Source organism: Crinia signifera, chromosome 3 (assembly GCF_055691185.1).
Source record: "Crinia signifera chromosome 3, ASM5569118v1, whole genome shotgun sequence".
NCBI lineage: Eukaryota > Metazoa > Chordata > Amphibia > Anura > Myobatrachidae > Crinia > Crinia signifera.
In genome coordinates, this window is record NC_139219.1 from 38,014,958 (window position 1) to 38,035,800 (window position 20,843).

Sequence of the window (20,843 nt, forward strand, 5' to 3'; positions counted from 1 at the left end):
TAAGATCCTACTGCAGATGTGTGGATCTCCATAAAAATGGCATGGTGGCCATTTTTCCATAGATTTTGACATACTGGAGGAAATTTACTAAAGAAAATTTGTAAAAAAATAGGTGTATTTGTATCCAGAAATACACTTATTTTTTACATTTACTATCCCGAAAATACGGCAATTCGTAGTCGTATTGATGTGCTATCAACACGACTACGAATTGCCGTATTTTCGGGATGGTAAATGTCAAAAATAAGTGTATTTCTGGATACAAATACACCTATTTTTTACACATTTCCTTTAGTAAATTTCCCCCACTGTATCTACTGTTGCCGGCAGTAGCCCAGCATTGTGGAGTCTGAGCACTAGAGTATTAAGATTGCAGGAAAAATAGCCACCGCGATTTTGTCAGTGCTTCTGCTGCCGCCACTGGAGTCCGGAGAGTAAGTATTAACAAAATGAGTGACTCTTGGTCCCATATGAATTTTGCACACTGCACCATTATAAATACACCACTGGGCCAAGTACATCCACCGCATCCAGGGCAACAATTGCAAACCTGTTTCCGTGACACAGATGAAGAAATCTTACCACACTGTGCACCACAATGTCTGACCATGTTTCTGCCAGACACACCATTTTACAACTGATGTTAGGACAGGATGATCGATATGAGGCACAATGTCAAGGCCAGGAGGGGAAGCTGTGGCTTGGTGGGAAGTTAAAATAAAATAAAGAACATTACATACGTAAGAGGTCTTGTTACTCTACTTATTGAGCCACCTCATACTTGGCTCTGGAGCACTATTACTGTGCTTTGCTACCACTGGGTTACCCTGGATTCCCTCTGAAACAGAACAAACAAATAAAAAGAGATACTTATTTAGCTTTTTAGATCAATATCAAAGTCAATAACTTTATTCTGAAAAATATATTAGAAACATAGTATACAGTAAGTGTTGTCATGTCCGATGTTTCTTGGATTGCCTCCAACTACTAGTGTAGTGTATATGGAGAAGAATGCAATGCCATGTTGTTACTTCTTGGTTAATGTACTCCTTGAACAGAGTGGAAAATTGCCATTGTACTTGGGGAATAAAAATAGACTCCATTCAATTCCAACCTGGGAGAAGCAGTAAAGACAGCCAAACATTGTAAGAGGGACCCAGGGCCAACCTGTAACAACAAACATAATATATCAGGTACAGTATTTGTTAGAGCAAAACACATTTCTGCTTTTCAATTAATTCACTTTTATTTTGATACATTGTATTGGTCAAGGCCCAGAACTCTATATAAGCAGGACTGCACACTGAAGAAATCAGCAAGTTCACTTTCTTCACGAACATTATGGAGCTCAAAGGAGGCCTCCACAGAACAATGATCTTCTATAACTATAAGAGCAGTCTGCAACAGCAAGATTGTTTTTGATTGAATGAAAGCTGCTTTTGGGGAGGAAGCACCATCCCATGTCACTGTGTTTCAGTGGTTTGCAAAATTTTACACAGGAGATGGTCTCTGGAAGCAATTATCCAATTTGTGTCCTCCAACCTGTAGTTGCCATCACCGAGGACAACTTTGCTGCTTTGCATGTGCTATGTATGGTTGAGGTGTACGTCATAGTGACTACAGTCCAGTTAGAGATGGTGAAAGGCATCTCATCAGGATTCATCTATTTGATAATCCATGGACAGCTTGGCCTGAGCAAGGTTTTTGGCATGCTCCATTCGCCATCAGCTGGCTGGAAAGCAGAAGGAGGCTCGGGAGGCTTGGCCAGATTTTATGGCAGTTGATCAAACTCTGTCTGGAAGATCATTAGTGTCAATGAATCCTGGCTCTACAGTTTCGACCACGGGACCAAACAACAGTTAGTCCAGTGGACCCATGTTGGAGGTGTACCGCCACAGAAGTCTGATGTGACTACAGCATGATCAAGCAGATGGTAGCTGTTTTTGTGGGCAAGACTGTAGCGACATAACGTCACTGGGGACTGGTGTGCATACTCACTGCCACAAGTGCGAGAAGCGGTTTCCAGGCACCATAAAATAACCATTCACACTTGTGGTTCCCTTTTCCATCACAACATTTCACCTGCCCATGAGTCCAGGAAAGTAGTGAATTTTCTGGGCATAAACAACCAGGAGCTTAATCAACAGCTGCACAGTTTAGAGCTTCGTGTTCAAAGGAACACAAATAATTTTGAGACACATAAACTTGCAGTGGAGACCTTCATCCAGCATGTAAAAGACATTCCTGTTTCTGACTGGTCCAGCTGCTTCACCAAGTGGTTTAAGTGCATGCAACTTTTCATAGAATTCTTTGGCAAAAATGTAAAAAATAATTTTTTACTTTATTTGTAAACCTAATACTATTTGTGCATGAGGTAACCTATTGGGCTGTGGTATGGTGCTCCGATAGGTAGGATCCCGAGGGTTAGTATTCTGAGGTCGGAATCCCAACTGCCAGTGCTCCGACAGGGGGTTGAGCGCAAAGAAGCCCCTTGCAGACCCCACAAGGGAGAATAGCCCCTGTGAGTTGGGATCCCCCTGTCGGAGCTCCAGCAGTTAGGATTCCGACATCGGGTATACTGACTGTCGGGATCCCCCCTGTCAGAGCGTCATCCAGCAGCCACCTATTGTAAGTGTTGTAAATGACCTTAACACATTCTCTGAGAAGAGCCAAACATTTCCAATAAATATTTATGGACATTGCTATATTTATAATGTAATGCCAACCTTTCCCAAGCACACCAATGCATTGATAATAGTCTCCATTATATTTACAGCCTACAAATTCCATCTAGCAGGTGAAGTGAGAAAAACACACTTGACTCCCTTCTATGATGTACTGCACGATCTCCGTACATTGTGCAGAGGAGGTCACATGATGTGTGCATCTACAGCTCAGACTTGTCCTCTGCTTTATTACAAAGCAGTGAATATGTTACTTCTCCCTGCCGTCCGTAATGACCATTGCTGATATACAACTTACAGTAGCTAAAGGACAGAAGTGATGTAATAAAAACATTCAAAACTAGTAAAAGGATTTGTAGTCTTCTGGAAGGTAATATTTTAGCAAGAATAGGATTTCTAGAGCAAGGGGATACATTTTCTCACTGGACTGAGGAAGACTGAAACTTAACATACACAATCATTTTTATCTACAGAAAGGGTGATAGATCCATTAAATAATCTCCAAGTGAAATATACTGTAAGTTATACAAGATAAAATAATAAAATAAATATAAAAAAAACACTACGAGAAGAGTTTGTAGGAAGGAATGGTGTATTGAGCACATTTTGTGCAAAAATTCATGAACACAACAGCAATGATATAAATTTGATAATACGCAATAAAAAAAAAGTTAAATATATAAATTACTGGACGCAGTCTTTAATCATGCACAAATAACGGCAACAAACATGGAAACAGTATTACAGTATAATATGACGAGCTAATAACATAATAATGCTCGGAGGGTTTAGGTATGTTCAGTCATGTTCCTTTCTAGGGTAATAATTCAAGTTAAATTAACGTGTATTAATTCTGCCTGTGTAATCTTTAATGTGCAGGAAAGAAAATTACCTAATTTTTAATACACTTCAATATTAAACATTAATCCTTTAACTGAAAAACAGATTATTTTTTTATGGGTTAATTGTTCTACGCAAACATGAATCATTGTTGTACAAATATATACATTCTAATCATCTTTATTTCTACTATGTTTGTATAAACAGAATATATGTAGAGAGAGAGAGAGAGAGAGAGAGAGAGAGAGAGAGAGAGAGAGAGAGAGAAAGAGAGAGATAAAACAATGGAAAATAAATAAACTGCTAATAAAGTACTATTAGAATAATTTGTGTAACAGATAAGAATACTGTTGCTCCGAGTCAGAACCTTTTCATCTGGCCTGGAAACCGTGTTTTCTCTTTTACCGTTAATATTTGGGGCAACCAATGATAAAATTCCCCTGGCCGTGCAATTTTAACTAAAGTGCTTAGAGGGCTATACTTAAAAAGAGGACCACAGTATGGGCCTAATTCAGGTCCAATCGGAAGGGGTGTTTTTATGGGCATCCCCATAAAAACAGGTGGGCTGCTTGGAGCAGGCAGCTGATGTCACATGACGCCAGCGCCCGCCCCCTTTTCTGCAGATAGCGGCTGTAATAAAAGTCAGTTTAAACTGACTGTTATTACCGACTGCAGGAGAAATCATTCGACGGTGAGCAATGATATTTCCTGCTAGCGGCCGCATACAAGGGGATGTGTAAGCGGACACATCCCCTCGCATGTTATCGAGGGTACTCGGGCGTTGGGTGCAGGCATTTTTCGGGGTGTAGCTTACCAGTTGCTAGGCAGCGAGCGGGTCTGAATTAGTTCCTACTGTATGTTTCCTTAATATAGTATGGACTCCATAAGAAGCTCCTCTTATAAAAACTAAAGCAATATATATATATAAATATTTTTAAAAAATCTTTTAAAAAACATTTGTGGATGAAACACATTGGGACACCTACCCCCTCTGCGGTAGAGCCCACCCTATATTAAGGAAACATGCTGTGTCCCACTTGTAGATATAGCCCTCTTGGCACTTTATTTAAAATTGCTCCACCAGGGAAATTCCATCCCCTAGTGCAGACATTTTAAACCGGTGTGCCGCGGCCAGCTGACAGGTGTGCCGCCATGCCTCGGGTCACGGCGACATACCAGCGGAGTTTCACTTTGACAGAGGGGACGGACAGGCGGCTCAGCATCATGCTGGACGTTGTGGGTTGTGTGTGGTCGCACGGCGCTGAGTGGCTGTCCGGGAATGCTTCCCTGCCCGCCCCCCTGTCAGTGTGCGTCCATGTGCGCACCGCCCGCCCGCTCACGGCTCCCCCGCTGTGCACTGTCCGGGACTCGAGAGACGTGCTGTGCTGCTATGCAATAATCATATATCCCGCTGGACCACTAGCCAAAGGGCGCTTGCAGTCCAGCAGCCAATCAACTGGTGGCTGCTGGACCGCGAGCGCCCATTGGCTAGTGGTCCAGCAGTGGGAGATATGAATATTACATAGCAGCACAGCACGTCTCTCTCCAGTACATACTAGCGGGGGAGCCGTGAGCGGGCGGGCGGTGCGCACATGGACGCACACTGACAGGGGGGAGGGGTCGTCGGCGTGTCAGCACAGGCAGGAGGGGGGTTTGCACACGGACGCACACTGGGAGGAGGTGGGGGGGGTGAGGTGAGCGGGCCAGCTAACCATCGGCTGGCTAAGTATGGTGTACTCCCACCCACTCTCCAACCCTCCTGCACTCACCCAGCCACCCCACTGCAGATACCCTCCCAGCCACCCTTCCACCCCACTGCAGATACCCTCCCAGCCACCCTTCCACCCCACTGCAGATACCCTCCCAGCCACCCTCCCACCCCACTGCAGATACCCTCCCAGCCACCCTCCCACCCCACTGCAGATACCCTCCCAGCCACCCTCCCACCCCACTGCAGATACCCTCCCAGCCACCCTCCCACCCCACTGCAGATACCCTCCCAGCCACCCTCCCACCCCACTGAAGATACCCTCCCTCCCACCCACCCTCCCACCCCACTGCAGATACCCTCCCACCCTACTGCTCCCACCCTCCCTCCCTGCTGCACACTACTGGCGGTGCATTGAATTGCAAATAGCGGACGGGAGCCAGGAGTGGGCCACTGCACAGTTCTGTCCCCCTTGGCAACGAGCAAATCCAGTCCACCTTGGCATCGAGCATGAAGCCCCTGGCATTGAGCATGTAGGTAAGTGGCACTTATGTGTCAAATGTGTATGGTGTGTTATATAGTATGTCATGGGCATTGCGGTGTGTTATATAGTATGTCATGGGCATTGCGGTGTGTTATATAGTATGTCATGGGCATTGCGGAGTGTTATATAGTATGCCATGGGCATTGCGGAGTGTTATATAGTATGTCATGGGCATTGCGGAGTGTTATATAGTATGTCATGGGCATTGCAGAGTGTTATATAGTATGTCATGGGCATTGCGGAGTGTTACATAGTATGTCATGGGCATCATGTGTGGGCTTATGTGTAATCGGAATTACAAACTTCACTAAAATGTGCAATGGGCATTACGGTGTGTGGCATAACATGTAATGGCCATTATGGCATGTGGTATACTATATAATGGGTGTGCGGTGTGTTGGTATTATGTTGAAAAATTTGGTGCGCGCCTTCAGCGCACACTGTCCCTCGTTTGCAAGAAATTTGTTGAGTCCTGGCATAATGTGTAATAGCCATTGCGGTATATGGCATAGCTTGTAATTGGCATCACGATGTGTGGCATAACTTGTAATGGCCATTAATGTGTGTGATGTAACATGTAACTGGCATTATGGTATGCAAAATCAAGAATGAAATTGAAGCAAAGGTTTAAAAAAATCAACATAAGGCGGGACTGGGGCGGGTCAGGGGGTGGGCCAATGTCTGGGAATCTCTCAACAAAAAGGTGGTAACCCTACTTACAAGTGCGCAATATTTTTGGAATATCTGATTAAAAAATGTTGGTGAGCCTTGGCAATTTTGAAGTCTTGTCTGGTGTGCCGCGACCTGAAAAAGGTTGAAAATCACTGCCCTAGTGTTATCAGGGTTCCAGAACAGAATGAGAAGGTTCTGAATTGGAGCTACAGTGTCTTTATTGTCTTTCTAATGTATTGTGTTGCCTATAATTATTTATAATCTGAGAATAATCACAAGGTCTAAATACTATATTATTAGCAGATGGATTCCAAACACTCCAGTTTTTGGAATCCAGCAGTACACTCCTCTGATTCTATATAATTGACAGAGATTTTGGTCACAGAATTACCTGAGCTAATTTGTAAGCCTTTGAGAAACCAGCATTGGTGGTTTCCTTCATATAAAAAGATTGTTCTCATTGGACCATCTTATCTTTTTTGATGATCTGTTTTGATGATCTACCCCTCTGACGGCAAATTGGTGTAAGTCTCTCAATCAAACCGATTTATTTCTGCTACTGATGAAGTCATGCTATTGACGAAACGCGTCGGGCTGCCTACACCAACTTGATGATCACCACTGTCAATATCCTGAAAGGATTCCTTATTACGGTACCTTTTGATTTTATTGAAAGTTGTATACACAATTTGTTATTAAATACTTTTTACTACAGTTGTTTTTCCATTAACTACTTCATAAATTCATAGCGCCCTCTGAACCTTTCTACTTTCTATATATATATAGATAGATAGATAGGCAGAGGTGCGGCACTCGGAAAAAATACGCTTCAGTCAGAGCTTAATGCATTAAGCTCTGACTGAAGCGTATTTTTCTGAGTGCCGCACCTCTGCCTATCTATTTCGTCCCTATTGTGAGGGCACCGGAGCAAGTTGCTGCAGCATCATTGGGAGTGGCGGACCAAAGTTTTGTGTAATATATATATATATATATATATATATATATATATATATATATATATATATATATATATATATATATATACAGTAGCTCCCGTGAGGGAAAACAGCACTCACCAGACTTCATGCAATAAAGGTATACAGGAACAAGGTGTCCCAGGTTTAATGATTCTTACTTGGAGCCTGCCGACGTTTCGGTCCAACACGGACCATTATCAAGGCAGAAGGTATCCAAACGTGTCAACAACAAACAGCAGTGCATCAGTCCCTGTTACCCCTTGCTGATGCACTGCTGTTTGTTGTTGACACGTTTGGATACCTTCTGCCTTGATAATGGTCCGTGTTGGACCGAAACGTCGGCAGGCTCCAAGTAAGAATCATTAAACCTGGGACACCTTGTTCCTGTATACCTTTATTGCATGAAGTCTGGTGAGTGCTGTTTTCCCTCACGGGAGCTACTGTATCTACATAGTACTGTCCCTAGGGACACTGCTATTTATACGGCACCCTAGCGGTTACCATTTATGTGGGTGAGAGTGCAGGTCTTGTACACTTATATATATATATATATACACCGCACATATATTAATTAAATGCTGGTCAAGGCTCATTACTTAGCTCTGAGCATAAGAAAGTTAAGATTCAGATATTCTGCTGTCCCAAGGTGACTTTTGTGATGGAAATCACTGAGTGCTGTAATGATCGTTATAAATGACTTTCTTCTACAAGATTAAAACTGATGTCATAATGTATAATTGTGGAAGTTTTTCCTGTTGTACAGATCATTTGGCCAAAGTCACATCAAATATTTTTCACCCTGCCTGAGTCTAAAACTATCATTTTAGGATAAATAATAGGACTCTAGCCTAGTATCTGGACTTTACGTCTTGGAAAATTCATCAGCTGATGACCCATACAGTAAAATAATTAGATAAAATGTCATTGTAAAACAATGGTCCTAATACTGTAGGTAAGAGCCAGAAGAGCAATCAGCTGCTTACTGTATATTCTGCCTATACAGAGACGCATCAGAGTCAGGTACTGTAAATTTAAGCACTTAAGGTGGCCATACACTACTGCGATGTCTTGCAACAGTGTATGGCCATCCTATACCCTTGAGCTGCCTGGGACCTCCCCGGGCAAAAGGATCACATGCGATTCAGCGCATGCGGTCTTTCCACATGCAATCTATTCCCCGCCGCTGGGCAGGGGTCCGAGTTAGAGGTCGGACCTGCATGCGGGTCCGACCTCCAATTCCGGTCCGATGCCCACGAGGCCAAGATTTGGACCGAATGGGGTGTCAAACACATTCCGATTTAGGTCGATTTCCCAACCCGATCCATTGGAATTGGGTGAAATCGCAACAATACTAGTTTCCTAAATGTCCTAAGCAGTTATATCTTCTTTTTATACATGCTGATAATTCTGACTATTAAAGCCAAAGAGGGCGTGGCTTATCAGAAAGTGGTTGTGGCTGGGATCACCTGGAGGTGTTATTTGGATAGAGAATGGGCGGGTCTTATTTTGTTTTCATACATTTTTTAATTATTGAGATATGTGTACCCAAATATGGATATTGTACAGATGGAGCCACTGCCATCTATCTCTATAAGTAACTTGTTATTTTAGGACTCACTAAGAGTTATACTCAAGTCTAATCTTCTGATTTTTTGTATTGCACATGCTCCATAGCTGAGCATACATAATACCATCAACTATGTGCCTGACTTGGCGTTATACAGTATGCATCTCAACTAGCAGCTGAGTGGGTGTAACTGGACTGTAAATGGGCTTCATGGGTTGGGATCATCTGGTCTACTGCATGATGGTCGATAGTCATTAGGTTGACACCATTAGGTCGACATGGGAAAAGGTCAACTGGGACTAGGTCAAAAGGGGTCTAGGTCGACATGGTTATAGGTCGAAAGGTCATTAGTTTGACAGTTCATTAGTTCGACAATGTCTAGGTCAACAGTCAAAAGGTCGACATGGGGTTTTTCACTGTTTTTTTACCTGAATGTCAACACAGTCGACATGGACACAGTTTAAGGTGCACCGTATCCCCTCGCGTCGCTCACTGCACTCGCAATGCGTCGCACGCGGTGCCTCAATACGCTCGGCACACTATTTTATTCTCCCAAAACACCCTAGTGGATGGTAGGGCGTGAAATAAGGCCTGTCGGCACATGTCAGCTCAAAAAAACAGGGAAAAACCACATGTCGACCTTTTGACTGTCGACCTAGACACTGTCGAACTAATGACCTGTCGAACTAATGACCATTCGACCTAGAACCATGTCGACCTAGACCCATGTTGACCTTTTACCATGTCGACATAATGGTGTCGACCTAATGACTGTCGACCACCATGCTGTAGACCAAATGACCGCATTCCGGCTTCATTAGGTGTGTCCCTAACAATGTTTTTGCTCTTCCATTTAATAATAATAATAATAATACATTTATAAAAAGGAGTCTGTATGGATGTCTCTGAGTTCTGTCTCTGTAGCTTTAGACTATTTATTTTTTCCTTTAAGGAACTAAAGAAGACACATAGAAGCCATATTAGTATTTTATTCACCAAACAGTAAACCTGATTCAGAGATGTGTGGAACTGCCCAACCGCTACTTCTCTGGGTGGTATTCAATGCCTTCGGCGAGGGGGTTTGTACGGTGAGGATGGCTTTTCTTTGCCGAACACAAGCCATCCTCGGTGTCAAACCCCCTTGCTGTCCCCTCACCGTATTCAATGTACGTCCAAATCCTGGTAGTGAGAGGACGTGAGGATCCCCTTAAACAGCGAGGTTCACGGCAAATGCAGCGAGTCCATTGCATTTTGTGGCAAATCCCGCCGGTCTAATGGCCTCACTCGCTATTTCCATCCCGCCTTAGGGAACAGGCAAGGTGGAAACAGCGAGTGAAGGGAGTTTAATACAATGACAGTGAGCAATCATCACTTCTAGGCATCGATAGCTCGCTGTCAGGGCAATATACCCCTTATGCCATGCAGTGGCATCAGAAAGGGATGTCAGCCTTGGAGGGGGTGTCATCAAAATGTGGGCTTGCCTGCAATGACAGGAGCCGGGTACAGCAGTGGGACATTCTCCTGTAACACCTACTTCCTGTCACAGTCTCCAGGGGCAGCGCAGAATTTTCAGGTACGCTGAATTTACCCCGGAATAATGTCGGAATTCTTGTCAAGGCCATCACCATCAAAGCCACTATATTGTTTTTACATGTTTACTGATAGGGTTCCCCCACAAGTTAGTTTTCCAGGGGCCCTAACAAACCTTAATCTGCCCTGCTTTTACAATGCATTTTTATAGTGTCACATGCATACAAGTGCTCTAAAATTGCAAGAGGACAGTACTGTAACACTACTAGGCGCTCCCTCGTGACAAGGATAGTAGGCATGGTGACACTATGGCTTCTACGGAAGACCCTATTTACATGCATTTTACTAGTGTTAATTACCTTTGGGTATAACCACATAGTTGAATGCTCTTAAGATAAGGCTGAGATAGACCTATAAACACCCTACTGCACTTACCTACCTGCAAATGGGATATACAGAATTTTTTTCTAGGAATTCCTATTGTCATTTATAAATGGTTCAGTACAATGGGCGCTATCACTGCAGCAAGCACAGAACTCAATTTGAACTAATAATGTACAGATTAGTTTACTCTTCTCTAGAAGTACTACAGCACTGACATGTTCCACCTGACAGATAAAGATTGATACAGTATATTGATAACGAATAGGTTACAGCCATTTAAAAACTAATCAATACCACCAAAACTGGATTAATCTTTGATCGAGTGGAATCATGCTTAATCTGCTTCAGTAGTCATTTACTTCTGGTTTTGAAGAACAGCTAGTTATATTGTTATTCACCAATTATATACTCCGAGTCCGTCTACACCAGAACCTTGTTTGTATACATAGGATTAGTTTTTGAAATCTGCGATAGTGCAGCAAAGACAAAAGAGTATTTAATCTGACAATAAATGATGACTGCATTGTTACTTGATGGAGTTGCTTTTCAAGATATCATTTAATTCACTGTGGAGGGATGATCCTACTAGGAAATTACACAGCAGATAAATGAGATACATTGTGTCAAGTACAATTTCAGTTGAATTAGCTCAATAAAAGCTGAATGAGGAGTGACAGTGGAGTCATGATACATTGCTAAGGAGCACAAAAAAGAAATGATACAGGGTCATTCAGACATCGGTAATTCAAAATAGTGAGCTTCTGTCAAGTTTGGAAGTACAGAATTGCTATTTCTGGCCTTCGCTTACGTCTAATTATGAGAAAATAGTTTTCATTAGACACCAACCACATACAGTATATGTTTAATGGGATGCGGCTAGTATCCTGGCGGACAGGAAACCGGCAATCAGAATACCAACACTGGCATCCCAACTACCGGCCTGTATCGATGAGGATGTAGATGCTGGAATCCCAACTTCCAGCATTCTGAATGTAAGTGAGTAGGGAGAGGTTAACGTTATGCCAGTAGGGGAGAGGGGTTAAGATTAGGCACTAGCAGGTGGACTTAAGGTTAGACTGGAGGGGACAAGGTTAGGGGGAGTTAAGCACTTAGAACGGGGTGTTAGATATATGCGGCAGGGAGGGGGAATTAGGTTTAGGTGGTTGGATATGAGGGGAGGGTTAGATTTAGCCTCGGGGGACAGACATGAAGTGTTAGGGGTAGGCTGTAATAAGGGAATGTTAGGGTTAGGGGAGGACAGGGGAAGGTAATTATACTTCCCTGACCTCTGTCCGGATTCCCACACCAGTCCTCCTTGTTTAATACTGAATTTTAATACTGAAATCATGGGCTCTTGCAACCTGTTACATTGGCTTTTTACTATGCTCTATGACATTTTACTGTCTATTAGGGCTGTAGAGTCACTGCGGCAAACATTTGACGCCTCTATTTTACTACGGTCCGATTCCTTCATAAATGGCAAGTGTATGTCTTACAGGCATTATATCTAGGCTACAGCTTAGCGTAATTGACCCAGTATGGGGTAACTATTGCATTCTAGTCATGGTGACAGCAGCAACTTGAAGTAATTCTAATGGCATACAGTATTATATTATTTTGCAATACTTTGGACAGAAATAGACCTTAAAATGTTAAGAGATTAGTCATTTGTTTCCAGAAAAACAAATGTGACCACTTCTGCCAAAAAGTAATTGATTTCTTACTTATTAGTTAATGTAGAGTATATGGCATACGGGTAATTAAATAAATGCAATACATGATTTCACTGTCATGTGTTCTCCAGTAATTAATGCTCAATTCGGCTAATCCGCAACCTTGCTCAAGGACATTTTAAGAGAAGAAGGAGCCCGTGTGGAAATGTTGACAATGCTTAAATTAAGATATAACATGGATATAAGATATAACATGGATAGAAATACAAAATATTGGCTGCTGGCTAGCCCCCATGCACACAACGTCTATTCACGGACGACAGGGGGGACTCCCAACTGCCCCGCCGCAGGACACTGCCGACGGCAGGAGGGATGCGGGAATGTCCCAAAATACTGGGACATTCCCGCGATAAGCGGGACAGTTGGGAGGTATGCGATGATACCAATATCCGCTGCCGGAGGGAGCTAAGCATAAGCTTAAATACAGTGAATATACCATTAATTCACATCTGTGGGGTTATTCAGGTTGATACGCAAGGCTGCGAATTCACATCCTTGCGAGTCCGAAAGGTCGCCGTGGGTGCACGCACCATACGCCTGCACATGCGCAGATACCCGAATGCACGCAGTACCCAAGTGATCTGAATGAGGCCCCTGAAGTATGACCAGTGATGCTGATTCTCAGTGCTAATCCTGGCCCCACGTTATAAGGAGGAGGGAACCTATGGCTTTGACAGGATAAAACTTCAAATCTTTTATTTAAATAATGAGTAAATAAAGCAAATAAGTAAGCTCTGCCTTCTCAGCTTTTACAGGGATGGATGAACAACACACCGACCAATAAGTGCAAAGCTTGGCCAAAAGGAAAGTGTAATACAAAGTGTACATCGCCCCTCTCTAGTGTCCCCCTCACATCCTTTCACACTCCACTCTCATCACTCATATTAGCATTAATGAAGACAATTAAGCACTGCATGTCTTAATTAAAAAAATGCCTTTGCAAAATCAACTCATTACATTTAATTGAAATAAAGATGTTTGCTAACCTTTCCATCTGCTTGCCAGCAGATAAAACACTAGCTAAAGCTTAGATAAGAGAAATCTGTAATAACACATTTTTCATCGCTATATTTTCTATGTCAAGAAATATCGCCCCGAGGAACCAGCACATTCCTCACTAGGAGGCTGCATATGCTGCAGCCAGCCACTTGCAGGATACATATGCCGTGTATCCTGGCAGACCCTGCAGCGTGATTCAGACAGGAAGGACTGGGGGACGCGTGTTGGCTCTGTGCGAGATGAACATTGGAAAGTATCAGTGCTATTAGGATCCATTGAAGAAACTGAGAGGCCCATTTTATTACCCCATACATTGTTCTCTTTCTACTTTGCATGCACATTAAACGTTGTCCCTATGGGCAGTGGGACACATATTGCACTTACTCTATAACTGCTTGCCCTTAGGACCCAGTTCAGACCTGCTCGCTTGGCTGTATGTGTTCAGTGCCCAGCAAGCAGGATAACGCTGCCCATCCAAACGCATGCCCTCCCACTTGCCGTCTGTCCCCCTGTGCAGGGTTGCAAACGGATGTGTATTTCGCTAGTGCCCACACAGAGGAAAAATCATTTGATGGTTACTCACCGTCGAATGATCTTTTCTCCTCTCCCCGGCATTCGCAGCTGCATTGTGACCCAGGAATCAGGCTGCACAGATTTAAGGGAGTTTGAGGCGCGCGTCGATGACATGCGCCCACCCCTATCAGGCAAATGAATGCCTGCATTCAGCATAGCGTTTCTATGGGTGCGTCCACCATTTTTGTGAGCACGCCTATGTAACGCAAAGGATCCACCCCAGCATGCCTCTAACTGTCAGTCAGGCTATAAGTACCTTGGCGAGGGAGACATTTGCCGAAGGAGCTCGCAGCTAGGCCCTGCACATGCGCATTACCAACAATGTGCATATGTGCAGTAGCCCCATCATCGGACAAGGACCGAATTCAGACTTGTATGTGCAGGTCTGAATCGACCAGGCTTTACTGTGACTGGCAATTACTTCCTATTGGAGTCAGACACAGACTCTACAGACAGTTCCATTAGAGGTGGTTCCCATGTCCGGGACTGCCAGTCATCAGCCAAAGCTGCTTCTATGGGCTGCAGTTGATGCAGTCCACAGAAGCCAAGGTTTGTGCATGCGCAGTCAAGACGCCCTTGTGCGCATCTGCCGGCCTCAGCACCTGTCAGCTTGACTATGCAGTTGCCAGGGCCTGGTTAGCAGGGATTCTCCTCCTCCATTAGAACAAGCAGGATGGTAGCGGCAGCCCCCTACTTAACCTAGGAAGGAGCTGCTGCTGATTGTTAGATATCTTTGAAAGGAAAGCAGGTACTGTAGGTGAGATTCATTTTAATGGAGGTTCTTTTTAAAAAATGTGCCAGGGCACCCAGTAATGCTAATTACACTGTTTTGATGAGGGGATACGGTCATTGGGTCACCAGCAAGTTGTTAGATAGTCATTAGGTCGACATGCATTTAGGTCAAAATGAGTCTAGGTCGATAGGGTCATTAGGTCCACAGGGTCATTAGGTCAAAATGGGTTCGGTCGACTGTCAAAAGGTCGAAATGGGGTTTTTCACTGATTTTTGAGCTGACATGTGCTGACAGGTGGTATTTCATGCCCTACCATCCACTAGGGCGTGGTGTAAGAATAAAATAGCTTGGCGAGCGCAGTGAGCCATGCGAGGGGATGCTGTGCACTTTAACCTGTGTCCTTGTCAACTGTGTCGGCATTCTGGCCAAAAAACTGTGGAAAACCCCATGTCGACATTTTGACTGTCGACCTAAAGACCCTGCCCACCTTATGGCCCTGTCGACCTAACCCGTGTTGACCTAGACTCATGTCGACCTTTCTGCATGTCGACCTAATGACTGTCTAACAACTTGCTGGTGACCAACAGATCCACACCCTTGATGAGTACTGTAAGTAAAGGGTCAATCCTCTGTTTTTTCTACAACCCTATGTACAACTTTATCTACACAGCTAACTTCAAAAATGGAAAACATTACTAATGTCTCGCATCACACACATTCTAAAACTTCAAGAGCCGAAAATCAAAAGTGTGAGACCAGACAGATTTATTACTGATTTGCAGAAAAATAAGAGGTGGTAGACATTTACAGTAGCTGCAAAATGCATAAAAAAAGGGACTACAATCTGGGGAAGTAAAATGACATGTATTAAACATTTCAGAAGAGTAGCAGATGTTTTCCGGGAGATAAGAATATTTGCTAAACATATTCTGTTTATCATGCGCTCGGTTTGCATATGAGCAAATGGTAAACTTAATGAATATATCCAGATTCATCATAAAACTCCAAAAACAAAATGTTGTTACAGGAACTGTGGGGGGAAAGGTAGTTACATTGCAATTTAACACAATATAGAAATCTAGGCAGAAAATGATAACATACCTCGCATCTGAGCTATGCTGGACAGACCCAAGTTGTAGACTCTGATCATCAGTCCAAAGTAACTGAAGCCGCACCCACTTGGCAAACCATCTCATGCACGCACATCCATAAATGGATGATAACAAAGGATAGCTTGCACTTTCATACATGGCAACTGTACATTAGGCCTGATTCTGGTTCACTCGCAAAAGCAAATTCTCTCTTTAATGGACAAAAATATGTGCACTGCCGGGAGGCGGATGTAGCATGTGCAGAGAGAGTTAGATTTGGGTGAGTTATTTTGTTTCTGTGCAGGGTAAATACTGCCCGGTTTATTTTTACACTGCAATATAGATATCAGTTTGAAGTAGATTGTAAGCTTGAGAGCAGGGCCCTCCACCTTTTGACTGGAGGGCGCATCGTGTATTAAGTGCTCAAGAGCAGGGCCCTCTAAACAGCAGGGACGTGCAGCCAGGGGAGGCAGTGCTTCCTCTGTCAGTTTGTTTTAAAATAATAAAAAGAATATACCTATGACACATATTCGGTGTAATAAGTATTTTCTTTATATTATTTTACTAGTATAAAGTATTTAAAATAGTTTGGGAGGCACTGATTAGCATGCCTCCCACGAACAACTGCAAGGGTATGAAGCGGAGGGGGGTGGGGGGGGGTGGGGGGGTTAAGTAGATTGCAATGGGATGGATGTATTGCCTTGTGGGAGCACCGGTCACCGAGGCAGGCAAGAGAAGATCCTGTGAGAGCCACGGATGGCTCCGCTGCAAAGGCTGTGATTGATTCCACTTCCGCCATTGCTAGCACTGCTAGGTCGGTAAGTGGCAATATGAATAGAGCTGAGCAGTGGCGTAACTACTGTGGGTGCAGGGGATGCAGCTGCTATGGGGCCCGGGCCTTTGGGGGGCCCGAAGGCCCTGCAGGCTATCCCCTGCACCCATTTGTTTTCCTCCATATACTGCTGCAGCGCGGCCGCGGTCTACCTTCAGTGGCGGGACCCAGCGCACAGGAAATCAGCGGCTTCCTAATTCCCGTGCAGGAGCCCGTGCCACATGACATCCGGCGCGCACGGTCTCGGCGGCTGGATGCTTGCAGGAGGCTGGAGCCCCTGCGCACAGCACACCTGGAGGGCAGAGATCGGCGGCACAGACACCCAGCACACGGGAGTCACTTGCAGGCATGCCGCACACAGTAGAGCGGCAGCTGCCTGTGCATCAGTGAGACTCGGTGCGCTGAAGAGCAAGCCAGGCGCCGGGCTAAGGATGCGCAAGAGAAGTGCCGGTGTTAGTGAATGGTGAGACCCGGTGCTGATGGCTTTCATGCAATCCTCTCTGTCTCCCCCCCGCTCTTTCCCCTCCTCACCTCACTCCCTGCGCACACTTCAGGAGCCCCTGCACACAGGAGACACTGCACACCTCACCCCTCACTCTCTCTAACTCTCCCCCACATTTTCTCCCCCACCCTGTCTTTACTCTTATTTTTTCCTCTCACCATCCCATTTTCTTTCCTTTTTTAATCCCCTGCTCTCTCTGCCCTCCCCCCTCTCCTTCCCATGCTTTCTCCTCTCTTTCTCTTTTCACTGCCCTTCTCTTTCTCTCCACTCTCTCTTACTCCCTCTCCGTCTCCCCTTTCTCTTTATATCTCTTTGCCCAAGTATCTCACTTTCTCCTCTCTCTCCTCCCCTCTTCTCTTCCCAGACTTCTCTTCTTTCCTTCTGCTCCTTCTCTCTTCTCTGTCTCTCTGGTGTGTGTGTGTGGGGGGAGGGCCCTTACGAAAGTTTGCTATGGGGCCCACACAGTTCTAGTTACGCCTCTGGAGCTGAGCCTGTTACTGATTTGTAGCTGAATATCAGCAAAAAGATTGGTGGTGGAGAACGGGGGAGCAGCCACTTCTGTATTAGTCTAGGGCAGCTTCAACCCTTAATCAGGCCCTGGGTAGATGTGAGTATAAACATTAGGTTAGGATGAGAGATGGTTTAATGAAACAGTGGTTAGCAGCTCCGCAGGAAGCCGGCTCACCCCGCTGTCAGTGCGGGGTGAGCTGGCTCTGGAGGAGGGAGGCCACGCTGGACCCTGGTGCTGTAAGTATGTTGTTGTAAAAGTGAGGTGTGTGTGTTTTGTTTTAACATTCTTTTTACAGGTGGACTACAAGTACCAGCATACCCATTAATGTCCCACATGCTGGAACTTGTGGTTTGCAAAGTCCAAGCATGGGGGGGGGAGGCCTGCTGGTACTTGCAGTTCTCCTATATAAAGCAATGTTATGTATAAACGATTTAACCCTATCAGGCCGGCGTCCAAAGGCCAGGGACGCCGATGACAGCCCCGGGCTTCAGCCCTGGACAGGTGAAGCCTGGGGCGATCCCTTTATTGGGGGGTCCCCACTCCCCCAGCTACCCCATCCAAGGCTGACCAGCCACGATGCTCATGGTATGGCCAGGCAACCTTATGTAAAAAGTGTCCCCCGGCTGTGGCATGACACCTCAGGCTGGTTTAAAAATATGGGGGACCCTCAGATTTTTTGTCCCTTGTATTTTTGGAACCAGGACCGGTCCAAGAGTCCGGGGCGGGTTTCAGAAATACGGGGGACCCCTATGCTTTTTGTCCCCTGTATTTTTGGAACCAGGTCCGGCTCAATGAGCCCAGGTCTGGTTATGCTCAGGTGGGGGGACCCCACGCCATTTTTTTTTTTATTTTAACTTTTACATATTTTTAAAGACAGAACCATGCACAGATCTCAATGATCTGTGCATGGTTCTGTCAAATTTGGCCGTCAGAATAATAATAATAAAATAATATTATTTTGATTTTTGGTAACGATTACCAAAAATCGCACCCTATTACATGTGTGATTTGTATACTTTATAATGGGAAACCATCTGGATGCGAATTGAAGACTGAAAATCGCCAGTTCAAAATGTGCGATTTCGCGGCAAAAAGTGCAATAAAAATTTTTGTCACGAATCGCACCATATTACATGTGCGATTTTCGGAAAATGTGCTATTTCGGACGTTTTTGACCAAAATCGCACATGTCTAAAAAATCGACCTTTATTACATTTCGCCCCAGGAGAGAGCAATATAACAGACCAAAGAACTGAAGGAGAGGGCAATCCACAATGTCAAACGCAGCATAGAGGTCAAGAAGAATAAGCAGAAAGTATTGGCCCTTAGATTTGTCAGCATGGAAATCAATGCAGACTTTTGGAGGGCAGCTTCAGTGGATTGGAGAGAACAAAAGCCAGACTAAAATGGGTCAAGCAGGGAGTGAGCAGAAAGAAATGCAGTAAGGCAGTTGCAGACAGTGTGCTCAAGGAATTCGGGGCAAATGGAAGGAGAGAGAGTGGTCAGGATTTGGAAAGAATGTTAGGTTTCTTAATAATATAAACAAGGGCATGCTTGAAGGCAGAGGGCACAGTGCCTGATAAGAGGGACAGATTAGGAAGGTGAGCAAGTTGGGAACAGACAGAAGGAGAGAGGTAGTGCAGGAGGCAGGTGGGCATAGGGTCCATTGGGGAGGTGGTTGGGGGGGGGGGGGGAGGACTATTACAGTACTTCATCTCCAGATACAGAAAACAAAAGAAGTCAGAGCTAATTAAATGGATGGGGAGGGGTGGTAAGGAAAAAAAAAAGGGGGGGGGGGGGGGGGTTGGCCGGTTGTTGAGGGTCTGTTGTGATGTGACAGACATCCGGAGTCAATTTTGGATGTGAAGTAGGTGGCAAAGTCAAGACCAGTGAGTGAGGAAGGAAATCAAGGTGAGGGTGGGCAGAGGAAGGATTTGACATTGGCAAAGAGACAATGGGTGTTCAAAGATTGGGATAAGATGAATTATGACATTTCATACATGCGCTAGGGACACCCCACCGAGTAATGCTCGTCAGTGCTGTCCCCTGCAATCCACCCTCCAGTGATTAGCTATGGGCTAGCGTTGTCCTATCCCCACTGCAGGGACAACACTAGCCCTGCTGCCGGCTCCAGGCTGTGCTGGAGATCTCATGGTAATAGTGAGATCTCGCGCATGCACACAGGGAGATTGCACATGAGCAGGGATCCCGGGGGCACTGATAAGGAGAGCTGTACTTGCAGGACATGACGGCTCTCGGTCGGGGAGAGATTGATACATCAGGATGTAACAGGTGCCCACTTCTCGTTATGCAGGAGAAGCGGGACCCATTATTTTTAAAAGGTTATGGGCACAATAGTACATCTGCCCCATTATATCCCTTAACATTAATTGTCATTGCTCTATTTCTATGTAAGTATTGTCGGTTTATTTGTTTAATTTGTTACATCAACTGTTTGGTACTACTGAGTTTTCCTCCCAGATAGATAATACAAGTGCTGCAATTAAATATCTAAGGTCTTGCCATGGTAGGAGAACATAAAAAACATACTAGCCCGGTGTTTTCCAATTCCATAAACCTCCTAATAAACCACCAACAGTACCTGCTTTTCTAATCTCCTGGGTATCACAAGTGAAATAATAAGCACTACCTAGCAAACTTTGAAAATGTGTGAGATACAGTAGCAATGTGCATCCTCTGGGAAATATGGAAAACATGCACTGTTAGTGGCCAATAAAGATTAAATTGTGTGAAATACTGTAATAGCCTATACAGATAAGATTTGTCTAGGCATGGTTTTCAGTGATATGACTAGTCTACGTGGATTCGGCATGAAAAGCCGTCGGTCGGGATCCCGGCGTTCAAAATCCCGACGCCGGAATCCCGAATGCCGAAATCCCGACAAGGGGGGGGACGTGGATCGCCCCCCCCCCCTTGCGGGCCCGGTGCCTCGCTACGCTCGG

At 44.8% G+C, this 20,843-nt stretch overlaps 1 protein-coding gene across 1 annotated transcript in view; it reads right to left on the reverse strand.

Annotated features, from left to right (window-relative positions):
- Nucleotides 1–876: 876 nt before the first annotated feature.
- Nucleotides 877–20,843, reverse strand: part of HHAT (hedgehog acyltransferase) — a 365,335-nt gene continuing 345,368 nt past the window's right edge. The window contains exon 12 of the mRNA XM_083175655.1: nucleotides 877–1,167. Coding sequence (XP_083031781.1) covers nucleotides 1,028–1,167 — 140 coding nt within the window. The 3' untranslated portion in view covers nucleotides 877–1,027. The remainder of the gene's footprint in view (nucleotides 1,168–20,843) is intronic.